At 35.9% G+C, this 14,925-nt stretch overlaps 2 protein-coding genes across 2 annotated transcripts; one reads left to right on the top strand and one right to left on the bottom strand.

Moving 5' to 3' along the window:
- Positions 1–110: 110 nt before the first annotated feature.
- On the top strand, positions 111–2,717 carry LOC112454170 (microfibrillar-associated protein 1). The gene is made up of 2 exons (XM_025015408.1): positions 111–317; positions 1,198–2,717. The coding sequence occupies exons 1-2, from the start codon at positions 221–223 to the stop codon at positions 2,472–2,474; spliced, it is 1,374 nt and encodes a 457-aa protein (XP_024871176.1). The 5' UTR covers positions 111–220; the 3' UTR covers positions 2,475–2,717.
- A 188-nt stretch (positions 2,718–2,905) lies between these two features.
- On the bottom strand, positions 2,906–13,104 carry LOC112454169 (endoribonuclease Dicer). Its single transcript, XM_025015407.1, has 26 exons — positions 12,863–13,104; positions 11,941–12,158; positions 11,520–11,646; positions 11,009–11,059; positions 10,694–10,933; positions 10,309–10,606; positions 10,104–10,180; positions 9,910–10,013; positions 9,688–9,820; positions 9,367–9,497; positions 9,021–9,261; positions 8,252–8,503; positions 7,917–8,177; positions 7,662–7,838; positions 7,371–7,575; positions 6,892–7,210; positions 6,448–6,818; positions 6,141–6,274; positions 5,939–6,067; positions 5,342–5,857; positions 5,014–5,223; positions 4,627–4,708; positions 4,229–4,449; positions 3,983–4,154; positions 3,725–3,800; positions 2,906–3,649 (listed from the first exon to the last, which is right to left on the bottom strand). The coding sequence occupies exons 2-26, from the start codon at positions 12,114–12,116 to the stop codon at positions 3,490–3,492; spliced, it is 4,863 nt and encodes a 1,620-aa protein (XP_024871175.1). The 5' UTR covers positions 12,117–12,158; positions 12,863–13,104; the 3' UTR covers positions 2,906–3,489.
- Positions 13,105–14,925: the final 1,821 nt, after the last annotated feature.

Below are 14,925 nucleotides of genomic sequence, written 5' to 3'. Positions count from 1 at the left end.
GTCTCTGTAGGTCGCGGATTCGAAGCGATCGTGTTCGTTTTGTGTTCTCGTGTATTTCCGTGAGCACTGAGCACTCGTCGTCAGTCGTCAGCACTCGTCACTTCTTGTTTTTATTGCCAACGGTGTTGTCAAGATTATCGCGAGTGAGGACTGAGATGAAATTTTATTAATTTTTTTAATATCTCGCTCTAACACTGCGTGATCTTGATACGGCGTCAAGATGATGATGGACTATTTTGTGACGAACAATTCCTTAGCACCCGCACCGATGGGGATACAAAGCACGGCGGGTGCTGTGCCCGTGAAGAATGACAAAGGTTAGTTTACGTTTGCCAAAGTGAAGTAAAGATTTTAATTAATTAACACTCTCTCACTGTCACACGTGCATTATTTACGATACACCAGAACCTAACTACACAGCTGTAAGAACCGACAATAAAATATTACTAAAGCGACTGGTCAAAAAACAGTCTTGGCCTAAAGACGTAATTTGTTTTTATTCCATTTGGCAGTGAAAGTGTTAACATATTCGCGTTTAAGGGTATTAAAATTTTTCTGCCTTTACCTGAGAAACTTCAGCGAATTTTATAAATGAATACGAAAATAAAAACGATGTACTGACAACCACGTGATTTATCATAAGTGGTCTTCAGCATTGGAGAGGTGTTTACAAAGAATAATATAAATGGATGCATTCAGTGGATAAAGCAGCTTGGTGAGAGCTCGGTGATTCTTTAATATAATTAGTTCTTGCCTTCAGTTCTTCGTTGGATTAAAGTATAACTGCATAAACTACAATCATATTAAATAATCACTAAGCGCTCACTGAGCTGCTGAATGCGCCCATTGATAACTTTGTTTACCACGTCTGATAAATACTTATGCTTATCTTTTATCTTAATTTTATAATGTCTATGATAAAGTTGTTAAGAGATTCATAGATTATATACGTTTGCATAATTAAGTACAGCAGTGGTAACAGACATGATATTTATAGTGAAATATTTGGAAATATAAGGCAATTTTTGTCTGTAATTGGTGCAGAAGATACTCACCTTTTTTTTACAAGAAATGTCTTTGTTTCTATTTTATTTTAAGAAAATTTGATTCATTTTTATTTTTATATGTATGATATGCAACGTTATTTAAAATTCCTTCGCATATCAGAATTTCTAAATAACTGTTTCATGTTTGTAGGAGAATTGTCTATGAAGAAGGTGAAGGTACATCGTTACGTTTCCGGTAAGCGGCCAGATTATGCAGCAGTAAGTTCGGATGAGGAATCAGAAGATGAGGACTTCCTTGAAAGGCGCGTGCACAAGGGTTACGACGACAACGAGACCGTCGCGGACGTTGCCTCACATTTGCACACGAAGAGTAGGGACGAGGATGATCCGCGTCTGCGAAGGTTGACACGGCAGCAAAAGGAGGCGTCGGCCGAGGTGCAAGCGGAAAGACACAGACACATTCACGAGCCCGAGCTTATCGAGATCGAGCTAGAAAGAACGCGAGAGAGGATCAAGTTAGAGAGTTCTGACTCGTCCGAGGATGAGGAACTGTCGGATTCCGAGATAGAGAAACGACGGGAGGCCCTGAAGCAGCGAGTGCTGTCCAGGAAGGAGACGGAGGAGGAATTGATACAGGGCGAGGAGGAGGAAAGGTCGGGCGAGACCTCGGAGGAGAGCTCGGAAGAGGAGGAGTACACAGACTCTGAGGAGGAGACTGGACCGCGGTTAAAACCTGTGTACGTGCGCAAGAAGGACAGGATAACGGTGATGGAGAAGGAAAAAGAGGCAATGCGGCAGAAGCAAGCAGAAGTCGAGGCCAAGAAAGCGGTCGAGGAACGAAAGAGGCAAACTCTGAGAATGGTAGAAGAAACGATACGGAAAGAGACACAGATGGGCAATAAAGGTAATACCGAGCACGAGAGCAAGTTGAACGATGTTTGCACGGACGACGAGAACGACGAAGTGGAATACGAAGCTTGGAAGCTGCGCGAGCTTAAAAGAATTAAACGAGATCGCGAGGAGAGGGAGCAGCTCGAGAAGGAACGTTTGGAGATCGAGCGTATCCGCAATATGACTGAAGAGGAACGAAGGCAGGAGGCGCGACTAAACCCTAAGACAATCACCAATAAGGCGGCCAAAGGAAAGTACAAGTTCCTGCAGAAATACTATCATCGTGGCGCATTCTACTTGGACAAGGACGATACTATATTCAAGCGTGACTTCTCTGGCGCGACTTTAGAGGACCATTTCGACAAGACGATTCTACCGAAAGTCATGCAAGTAAAGAATTTCGGACGCAGCGGCAGAACCAAATACACTCACTTGGTGGATCAGGACACGACGCAGTTCGATTCACCTTGGATATCGGAGACCGCTCAAAATCTCAAATTCCACAATAATCAAGCGGCGGGGATGAAGCAAGTCTTTGAGCGACCCTTCTTGAAAAAGAGGAAAACTGAAAATTAATAATATACTAATTTTTTTCATCTTTTATTAATGTAGCAATTACATAACGTATTGTAACACATCGAAATATTTGTAAATACAAATCTTTCAGTTCGACAAATATATAACTTGTATGGGAAAGACATGCATGAAACTATTATATTGACATACAATTAGAACCGACTTATCACATTGCTGGCTTGTTCTACAAAAGTAATCAACATGTATACAAAAATCATATAAATATAAACTTTATATATCAGGTATGCAACTCTTATTATTATGGAAGAAATACTATGTTGTTTATTTTGGAAATACTGCATGTGTACTGGAGCTAATGTGTTTTCGCATATTTAATTAAAAAATGTAGAAACTAGAGTAAAATTTCTAAAGACAATTTAAAAAATTATATTGATTGGAAATTTAATATATTAAATATACCAATATTAACTATAAAATAAATTTAGGTAAATGTTTACAATTAGGGCCTGACCTCCGATGACCTTGACCTTGACATATGTACAACATTTACCTAAATTTATATCGGATCTTGTATCTATCATCGGATTGACGCAGAAAGAAAAAGAATTTAACACAAACATCCTGTTTCCTTGCCCTTCATATTGAAAAAAGATAAGTTTATACTATATATTTTTAATATAGGTGTCTCAGCACATTTTGGAACTCACCCTATGTGTATAAAAATGGAATTTAACGAGCTGCAGAAACATTAATATCTATAAATTTAACAGAGAAGTTAAAAATCAATACAATTAATCATTTTATGTCCAAAAATTGGACATAAAATATATATAACTTTCACAAATTAGCTTTGATGTTTTTATCCAAAACTATGGACTTTTTGCATCAATCTGATGTATCAGTTATAACCCGGACACTTGCAGTCAAGCATCGAAGTCTTATTGTATTTATAGAACTTACGAAATAATAACAGTTTCGATGTTCATTAATCTCTACATATTCATAAACATGCACGTAAACAATGTTATATAAAACAATTAATCTCTAGAAGAACTTATTTTTCGAGTTGCAGTCTTTTTAATGCTTGTTTTGCGGCTGCGCATTTAGCCTGTTTCTTATTAACACCGAAACCATGGAAGAGTTTCTCCTTACCACCGATAGTGATCTTCAAAGGTATCATAACCATGCCAGTGCCTTTAATCAATGTCGCTTCTCTGCAATCAAAAGTGCGTTTTATGTATCTACACAAATGAAAGAGAGAATTAATGTACGTGTGTAATCATACTTACAGGAACTTAGGACGTATATCTGTATTTTCATGTATTACTCGTACCGGCTGTTTAGGAATATTTTTGCTAAATTCATCTATAAAACAAACATTAAAATTTTAATTAAAAAACGACAGTACGTAATATAAAGTTAAAGAAAAATGACAACTTTTTATTTTTTTTTTAATTTGTGCTTTACTTAATTATAAGTTCTTCATTTAATTAGATTAGATAAAGCAGATATATATAAGATTATATTTATTTAGTTATATATATTACCGATCTCTTTGTGCATAAGAGAATGGATAATTTCCCAGACTTTTGTAAGACTTTTGCCACTGTCAAGATAAATAGCACCGATTAAAGATTCGAATAAATCTCCGAGAGTCTTTGGAACGTCAATATATTCTGTCAGATTACACTCGTCTTCTTCGATCAGCACGCATAACAGCTGTATTATAAAGAAAAAGAAGAAGATGTATATCACTTATTACACTTGCTATAAAATTTGTATCGTTCGCGTACCTCGTCATTAATTGCATAGTCTCGTTCCTCTTGGAACTTCACAAAACGATCAATCATTTCGTGCAACATGGGAGCGTAGGCCAATAAAGCGGTATGCAAACCATACCGCACTGCCAAGCAGGCGAACGTTATGTTATTGACGAGCGCAGATCTCAGATCGGTAAGATCACCAGGACTTAAATTTCCACAATTTTCGTAAATGTGACACGTTATCAAAAAATCTGGAATTATCAAGAAGATACAGTTTGTTAATCGTTGCGATTTATTTTAAAAAAATTAGAAAATATATTAATAATCTTTCATTCTTTATATGCATTATTCGTGATTATTATATCATTCATATATGATACTGTGTTATAATTTTACTGCGTGTATACTCGTCGATATTTTATATTTACCAAGAATAGCATCTCCGAGAAATTCTAATCTTTGATAACACTCGGTTATTGCATTCGGTGTATAGGATGGATGCGTGAATGCCTGAAACATGATTTAGATAGTTGTGATTTTGTATTATATATTTTGTATTAAGATCTATTCAGACAAACTTGCATAGGTGCATAACCATATGCATAAAGAAACGGCGTGGTCTATTTCCTTATGCACATGCATATGGACCACGCAATTCTCTTATGCTTATGTTTATGCGATTGACCTTTATACTGTAAATATATCTGTATACAGGAAAATCTGCATAAACTACAGTATAAGATGGATAATTAAATAAACGTATACACACACACACACACAATATATTCGCACGGCAATCACTTTTAACAAATTACCTGTAACAGAAATGCTCGATTCTTAAATTTATAGCCAAACTTGGCTTCTATAGTATCAGCCCACGGCATGTGGTGGTTCGGATCGCCACTACCAATTACAGGATCAGGTGGATTATTATCCAGTAATTTGTCAATCTCAATCCTATTGTCAATATCAGGCAGTATACCGAACCATTTGAGCAGTTTTGCGGCGCCTTTTATACCGTTACTCTAATGCAAAAGAATATTTTTTAGTGTCGTAATATAACATTTAACATAATAAATGCTAGTAACGTTTAATACATTCTCATCTAAGTTCAAGACCGTAATGTTATAACTGCAAACTTACTCTGAGATAAACGCCAATCAACGCTTCTACCGAATCCGCCACGGTTTTATCGGATAAGATTTGTACACCGAGATAATGTTCGACACCCGTTTGCTTATCCCCCTTATCCCAGTTTATCACCGTCTGCTGCATCACAAATTTTGTATCTTCGCTTATGTATCCGGTGTACCTCTCGAATTCCGGTATTTGAAATTCGTACAATACATTTGGTGCCACTGATTCCTTCAGTAATATCGTTTGCAATGGCCGCAGCACCGTGAACGCGGGCGGGATAAAATTGCTCGTGGGCACAAACGCATCGTTCTTTATACGACCGGGAATACCCTTTTTACTGCCGCAATAATAGAGATTCCGATTGCCAATAATCTTTCCCTTCACCGCCGTCAATTGACCTTCGCTGAACGTTGGGAATTTTTGATATAAAAACAGCGATACAATGAACTTTAGATAGGAATCACCTAAAGTTTCCAACCGCTCTAGATTGAACATATCTAGGCCCAGTTTGGTGGTCAGCGCCTAAAATTAAATGAATGTAATTATTATTTATGTAATTATTATTCGTGACATGCGACACATGAGAAATAAGCTTCCACTTACATGCATGATTTCTGTTGAATTAGGACCTTGTGAGGGAGACTGTCTATCAGAGGACGCAAGAACATTTAACGATGGTGCTGATATCATTGACCTTTCTATGTAGTGACCGACACTTTTATTCGTATTTTTCTACACATAAATGAAATGATCATTTCAAAAACACATATGATAATCATGACACATACCGCTATATCCTGCTTACCTTGACGCTGTCATCTTCATTATAGTTTGAGTTAGACATAAACTGATTATAATACTGAATATCGATCATTTGAATTTGGTCTATATCGCGATATAAATCACGAGGTTCCTGGTCCCTCAAGAAGGGGTTACAATCTGTTTTTGTAGCCGGCGTTGCGAGTTTATGAAAATAAATCCCATATGAATACAAATATTAGAAATAGAAAGAATCACGATGACACTATCAACCTTTTTTTTTTAAATTACATAATAAATATAGATATAAATAATATGTATGTGTGCGGAAACAACAGTCAAGTACTACGTACCTAATTCGAACATATTTAAATCTGAATACGTTTGATCCAATTGCGTTTTCTCAATCGAATCATCCGTCAATTCCAATCCATTACTATAATCCTCTTCATTCAATTTAGCGACATCTTCCTCTATTTCTAAGGGAGGTAATTTCTTTAATGTCATCGTACCTAATTCAGTCTCTCTTGCAATAGTTACTCTCAAGTCTTCCGCGATTAAGAATTGACAAATTCTGTGAAGAATAGAAGGCAACGTGGTCGCTTTTAACCAATATACAGCCGGGAAATTTATCCTCCAACACAGTTCAGGAATTAGATGTTCCTGAAGATCTTCCAGTGTGTCGTCCGTTTTCTTATATTTCACCGGACCTTCGGGCAATTTTCTGCAAATTACACAAATTAGTTGAATTATATAGATACCATAAACGTGATTCTGGCGACTGTAGTATACCGCACCTCGGTTTTATGTAGTTAATTTTGATTGGTATTGGTTTCACCTCCAACATAGATTGCTGCAGATTTTCTATAGTCAGTCCATGTTTTTCTTTATAATAATGCGTGAATGTCTCAAAATCCTCATTGGGAAAACATGATTCAGGTGTGAGATCATCACACACTCGCGTAACTACATAGACTGCTGATCCTCTATACGTTGGGGTAACCAGTGCTAACTCGTAATCGCTAGTCTTAAAATGAAAAGGCTTATCCGGCATAATTCGTTCTATATGTTGATACGTTTCAACAGCGTTCCAATTTATCTCCTGCGTATCATTCACTGAAACAGCAGAAAAAAAAAATTTAATATCTTCTTATTAAGTATTGATATATACACATTGAACATGGAGCTGTAGACAATAAATTTATATAAAATACAATAGCGCTAAATTATATTACAATATAAATGTAAGTTATAACATAATCACACACATACTTACATGGAACAATTAAGAAGGAATTTTCAAGATCATCGTTATCGAAAATCATAAAGCTTTTAATCACAGGAATAATATCATTGAACAATAAGAAATGAAATCTCTTAAGCAATTGGATATCACTTTCGCTCAACATTATCGTTGTGGGATTGGATTTTACATCGACATTTAATTTACCATCCTTCATGAAAATCGGAAACGAGGGTATCTGACAAACATGAGAAAAATTTGATTAACGTGACTAGCAATTTAAACTAGTTCTGCGAAAACTAAAATGTTAGTAAATGCTTCTACCTTTGGCAAACTCTTTGTGGAAAGAATACCAAAGCCATTCTTGTCATTAAGCAAATTATAAAAAACTACACGTCTATTATCATAGCCCGTCACAGGATACGTAGAGGTACAATCAAGAATATGAAGATACAATGGCTGAAAAGGCTGTGGATACGCACCATAAAACGCAAGCGGATGCTGCAAAAGCATTTTTATAAGTAACAGCTCTATATAAATGTATATAAATCTTATTTGACACATATATAGTATACTTGCTTCTAATTTATGTTCTCGCTTTCTTTTATATGTGCCAGATTGATAATTGTCTTCATCTATCCAATTTGGGAACAAGTAATCCAAATTTTGTGTGATTTCATCGTCGGTTGCAGGTAATAGCTTGTCGTTCAATGCACCTAGTTCGTGCAATCTTATGCAACTTTTCATAGCAGCGGATCGTTTAGCACTATCTATACTTTCCTTAAAATCACCATAAATTTCAACTTTTAGTGGTGATAAGTTTGGTAATTTGAGAGAAACCTGCCGAGTTTATACAATAGATAAACACTGTTGATGAATTATGAGGATTAAATAGTAAAGAATATGTATAATACTTGAAACAATTTCGCCCGAAGACTATCCTTTTCATACAATTTCCAAACCGGAACCAGACAAATAAATTTAGATTTCAGTAGAGCAGTGCAATACATATTTATCAAGCTAATCGCACCCATTTCTGTTAGGCAACTTTCCACAACACCATTACGTTTCACTGTATACGGCGGGATCTCACAATCAGTATACAGATCGTTTATAATATCGTTTTGAGTAGGTAGCGTACGCTGTTCGGTTTGTCCCACCAAAATCTAACAATACAAAGACAATCATATTATGTTTGCCATTGTATTTCAATGTACTTTGTCTTTTTATTTAGACAAACTGTTTATTATATTATTGCATTATATATATATTTGCACCATATATATTTCTTTATTAAATATTAAATTATCACTGAAATAGATTTTCGAACTTTGGCAGGATATTCTAACTGCAATATCTTGAGGATGAAAATGATCTTGTGATCATAGATTCAAAAACGCATTTTTTCTTAGTTATGAACTTTTTTGCAAGAGTTTTATAAGCTAAAGTTTTGAGATATTTGCAAGAATATTGTTCTTTTTCTCGTTTTAAAATAACGATTAATGCACCTAATTTCTTTGCATATCCATGCATGCATCGTGCTTATTATTCTAATATCAGCTAATAATAGTTATGACTTGAAAAAAAAAAAGAATTTTTGATCCTATGATCGTACGATCTTTTTTCATCATCAATGTATGAGCCTTAGTAGTGATTTATCTGTTATCATATCGGATTGCTTACCCCTTTCAATTGCAACTCTGTTTTTTTGTACTCATAATATCTCTGAAGAAAACCGCAATCCACTTTCGGCATTAAGATTACATAATTACTCGAATTGTGGCGTGCCCGACCCTTACTTTGAACATATGCTCTAAAATCCATTGGCATATCATATCGTATTATCAATGTGCAAGTTGGTATATCGATACCTTCATCAACAACATCGGTCGCTACAATGCAATTTGTCGTACCTCTTTTAAAGCTGTAACACAATGCATTTTTAAATTTAATTATTATTATACCAAGCTGACTGAATTTATCGACTTACATCCGTAAGAAAACAAATATGCAAAAAATGAAAGATTACCTTTGCAACACTTCCTTATTCCATTTCGCAATACATGAAACTTCTCTACTATGTTTGTAAGGATTATTCTGAAATCCAAGTACGTAATCGGGCGAAAGGAAACTGTATTGCTTATCGTGCGCAGATAATGTCTAAAATAATATATATTTCTAATATTAAAAATTAAATGTATACTTTTTTTCCGAGTTTATTAAATAATTAAATTTATATTTATGATTACTGATACTAATTTATAGGTGAAAAAACAGCGTTTTTAAAAGCAATTATTAATTTGTACTATTGCTAATCAATTATTGATAAACAGCTCATAAAGAAATTTACTTTTAATATATGATATATCACTTGTGTCATAAATCTTTCCTTGACAAAAATAATGCAGCAGAACTTTTGTTTGTTCAATTTATCATTATCCAACAATATCTCAAGTAATTTAAGGACTTGGTCGGATGAAAATCTGAAATTATATTATTGTAACATCAGTCAATATAAATTATTATAGTTTGCACAATAAACTTCACTAATTTTTTAATACTTTATACCAACTTGTACAATCGTTCTAATTCTGTGAGATCTTTCATCTCGTTATCAAACAGTTTCCTTATTAGTATTACTTGAGTAATTAGATAATCCAGAAGAATCTCTGTCGTCTAAAATAGAACCAATAAGTCGTTAAAAATAAAAGTAAATATTGTGGAACACTTAAAAAAAAATATTTTAATCATAATTTTAACTCATACTTGGTCGCTGCAGTATTTCCTTAAACTCTCTAGCTGGATTAAATGTAACAAAGCGGACTTATTTCCACCATATATGCCTATAACAAAAATGATAATATCTTATATATGTTAAATGTTTATTAAAAATTCAATAATAAACATAAAGATCAGAAAGATTGAGATTCACATGTACGTCCTAGTACATGTATATAAGTGAATCAATTACCGGTAAGTAATGTAGTGGTTTCTATGTCTTTCAAAATAGCTTCTAACTTGGAAGATTTAGATTTAGGCCGCATTTTCACGCTGGATTCATTATATATTTCATCGAATTCAATCTTTACATTTTCTAGAATTTCTGAAGTTGTTTCTATAATACAAGTTATCTTTTTCATTAAAGTTATCTGTGGAATTATACATTTTGTGTATTTGACGATATTTTCTTTCGGGTTTGTACAATATCCTTGGATACAATCTGTTGAACCTACAGTTGCTATCTTTGCATGGAATGTTATTTCTAAAGCCTGTAAAGGATGTGAATGATTTTAAAATGCCTAAAGATCATAATTAAAGATTACTGAGCGATAAGATGATGGACTGGGAATCTTTACCTTAATCGTAGATTCAATTTTATCTGCTTTTACATTGGCGTTCAGTAATGTTGCCGACATAGCTAAGATACGTGGATGCTTTTCCTTAGAGCAATCTTCAAATCGTTGCATAATTAGTCTCATTGGATGATTAGATACAGCTCTGTGGCACTCGTCAAATATGATTAAGTTTACTCTATCTAACTTCATGCGTCCGTGCCCGAGGATATCCAGAAAGATTTGCGACGTCATTACCAAAACCTGGATCATACAGAGTCGTTACCCATCAATTATTTCAAAATAAAATCAGAGTAAATTGATACCGCAAATTATTACCTCGTGTTCTTCTATTTCGGCCGACCATTGTTGCTCCTGCCAAAAGTCCACCTGTAATTCAGTGCTGATAGTTTTAAGCCCTACCCAGCGAACACAGAATACACCGAGTGCGCAATTTGATAGCTGTCGCCAAGATGGCATCAAATTCCGAATTTGATGCCATCTTGGCGACAATTTGCTATCAAATTGCGCACTCGGTGTATTCTGTGTTTGCTGGGTAAGCTACTTGAGTGCTGGTCTACAACCTTGCTTTAAAGGATTTATATTTAAGCTCTAAGTCGTAAGAAATTGACCAATCACACTGAAATTTGAGGAGAATATTCGACTGTGATTGATCAATTTCTTACGGCTTAGAGCTTAAATACCCTTTAAAGCAAGGTTGTAGACCAGCACTGAGAGTCGGCTGGTGGGAGACACGCACATAAGAGAAAGCACGTAACCTGTGCACTCAGATCGTGTGCGTGTCCTCCATCAGCCGACTCTCGAGTGACTTAAATCTATCAGCACTCACCTTCATGTCTCCGCTGTAACCTTTACATTTTAGGCCCGTGTGCCTACTTATATAATCCGCTTGTTGCACTACCAGTGCTACTGTGTTTACAACGAATATACTACGTTTTCCACCTTCCCGATAAGGTCTAAATGTAAAAAAAAAACAAAACAACCTTTTGAAACCAGTGTATACACATTAGGCAATTTTTGGCGTGACTCTGGTATAAGCAACCAAAGGGTACCAAACTGCACCAGAACCAATAGCAGCCACGGATAGCAACTTTGGTATATGTACCAAACCATACCAAACAATCATCAAAAATCGCCTATTATCAACACAGGTGCGCTGTGTTGTTCGATTGTTGTGACAATTGGAAAAAAAAAAAAAAAACTGTCAGATCAGACCAGAAAGAGAAACATTTTCATGAAGAGTTACGTACCTGCGCACATCACCGCTTAGATGTTTCAAGAGCATAACAGCTATGTATGTCTTGCCCGCGCCAGTTGGCAGGTATAGTATCGTGTTATTTCTCGTTGCCCTTTCATACAGATCTATTTGATATGCTCTCGGTGTAAACCCAGTCTTCTCATTTTCTGGAGTAAATTTCGCCTCCATTGTTTTGTACAAATCAATCGCTGATGTTAAACTGTAGAATGGCTGAAAAGAGACACATTCAAATGAGCAGTTAATAATATTTGAAAGATAGATCAACATATTTAATATATTTCATACCAACGATCTATATGCTCTTTAACTGTCAAACGACGAATCGTCTGATTAATCCACAGCGAGTACTACGGGTTCTGTTTTCTATTGCTGAACTGGCTGCAGAGTTTATCTTTTCCCTTCCAATGTGGAGAAAAAAAGATGAACTCTGAACTGGCGCAGCCAGTTCAGCAACGGAAAACAGACATATATGTTTATTCTACAGATAGAAAACAGATCCCATGTCTATTCGCATAGACAGCTGGATACCGTGTTCCCGTCTAGCAGAAGTCCCTAACGGATTTTCGTCCTGTTATACATTTATAACAGTTTTGCTTTTCTCGAAAATGATAATACATCATGATAGGAAAAAAAATTGAAATACAAAGATCTATTCGAAAATACTAAATCTAAGCGAAAAGCGCGTACGTCGAACACTTTATTTATCCGTTGCGGCAACGTGTCGCGAACGTGTTTTAATTAACTAAAATATCTGACGCAACCAATTCCGCGGTTGGGTAGAAACATATCGGGTACTCGGTGGGCGAGAATTGGGATCGACTGCCGGCGAAATTACAGTTAAATCAGACTGCCGGGCGGTCAAAACTTTTTCACGATCTTCTTCAAAATTTTCTCTCAATATTCTGAATCCTTACCGACCACGTTGTCGCGCGGCGCTGAATCGTTTCCAGGAAGCCAGGAAGATCAACAATTCCGAACTTAATTAGAAAGCAATTAAAAATCACAACACATGCTCGATCCTCGATCAACGACGACCGTCCAACTACTCCAACTACTCCAATTTCATTGTCTGACGCAGTCTGACGAAATGCTCCGCGGGAGAACCCCAAACTCCCCGAAGATCCCCTTCTATCATACCATCTGACTATCTGACTCGGGGAAGGATAAAAAAAAAAATAACATCAACAATACCAATTCACGTGAAGTGTCATTTCGTGAAGCTTTAATTGGACGAGAACTAGGGAGTTACTTTGAGAAAACGCAAGGGTGCTTTTTAACAGCCAATCCATGCGACCGACGTGGTCAACAATAGTTGGCCACGCAGTGCCACGCACGCTGGCTGTGGCAGAGGCCGTGGTTACGTCATCCAAATTCCGATTATTTTAATGGGAAGGGGGTTAATTAATTAAGTAATGGCTGCGTTTTGACGAATCTCTGCTTAGCTAAGCGCAAATTAGCACGTGAATGTGATTGGTTCTTACCTTTGGATCCAACCAATTACATTCACGTGCTACTTTGCGCTTAGCTAAGCCATAGAGATATAAGAATAGAGTGCGCGAGTCATATGCTCGCACGTAAGAGACTGCGATATAGGAATAGAAAGAGAACGCTGCATATGGGCCCCTGCTGTCTTTGTCTATGCACGCATGCGTCTTTGCGCTGCTCAGTGTCTATGGCTGCATTCCGATATTCACGTCAATACTGCAAATCTATATTTTATGTTACGTATACTATAGATTTTCAGTACCGAAAGTTGCTGACGGTGAATATCGGAATGCAGCCTATAACGCATGTAGAGATATAACCTATAATAACGCATTTATGTTCTAACCCCTTGAACCCCTTTGAAAATATATCCTTAAATAATAATTCCCAAAATTACCAAATTATTACAGCAAAGTATTGGAATTGAATATGGAATTGTATATAAATATACTCAATATATATAATAATAAAACAAAATTTATTACATGTTGTTCATACAATGTTAATCATAGAATAGAATAGAATTCTATTCAGTCTTTTATTATTTAACACAAAAATTAAATTTTTTAAACACAAAAATTAAATTTTTTTAACACAAAAATTAAATCTTTTAAATCAGTCTTATTATTTAACACAAAAAAATAAAATATAAAAAAATAAAAAAATAAAAATTTTACTACAAACAATATAATATCAAATGCACATTATTAAATATTTATAAAAGTATACAGTTTTGCTATTGTCCATTAAAAATTAATTAAATTTTGAGGTTAGAGATATTAATATGTACTTACGTGTGAAAACTACAATTGGAATTAGGAGATGCTTCTGTTTTACATATCAAGCATTTCTTTGTCATTTTAAAATGTTTTTGCTTAAATAAGAAGGTTAGCTAAAAACGACATAGAGATAGAACGAAATAAAACCGAGAATACCGAGGTATGTACAATCTTTCATGACCTGCACATCACTGCACATGCGCGCATAGACAAAGACAGCAGGGGCCCATATGCAGCGTTCTCTTTCTATTCCTCTATCGCCTTTTCAGCTCGCTTGCGCACTCTATTCTTATATCTCTATGAGCTAAGCAGAGGTTCGGCAAAACGCAGCCAATGGGTGCGTTCAGCCGATACTCCGCTAGCCTAGCGCACGTAAGCAGCGAGCGCTTTGCGAGCGCTTTGCGAGCGCCAAATTTTTCCGTAGCAAATGGTAGCAAAGCGCTCGCTGCTTAGTGCGCTAGGCTAGCAGAGTATCGGCTGAACGCACCCAATATCTGCAGTTTTTTTTATCAATAAGGCTGAGTTTTCACTGAGCGCGTCACGCGTCGCGTCGTCCGAGTTGAACCAATCAAAACATCCCATTTCGATCCCGTCACAAGAATGTAATGAAATGGGATGTTTTGATTGGTTAACTTGTGACGACGCGACGCGTGACGCGCTCAGTGGAAACTCAGCCTAAGACGGTCTTGAAATAAGATCTGATTATGAATACC

This window comes from Temnothorax curvispinosus, unplaced genomic scaffold, assembly GCF_003070985.1.
Source record: "Temnothorax curvispinosus isolate PA1 unplaced genomic scaffold, ASM307098v1 QBEX01004860.1, whole genome shotgun sequence".
Lineage (NCBI taxonomy): Eukaryota > Metazoa > Arthropoda > Insecta > Hymenoptera > Formicidae > Temnothorax > Temnothorax curvispinosus.
Note: the sequence above shows the minus strand (reverse complement) of the source record. Positions and strands in the feature narration are given on the sequence as shown.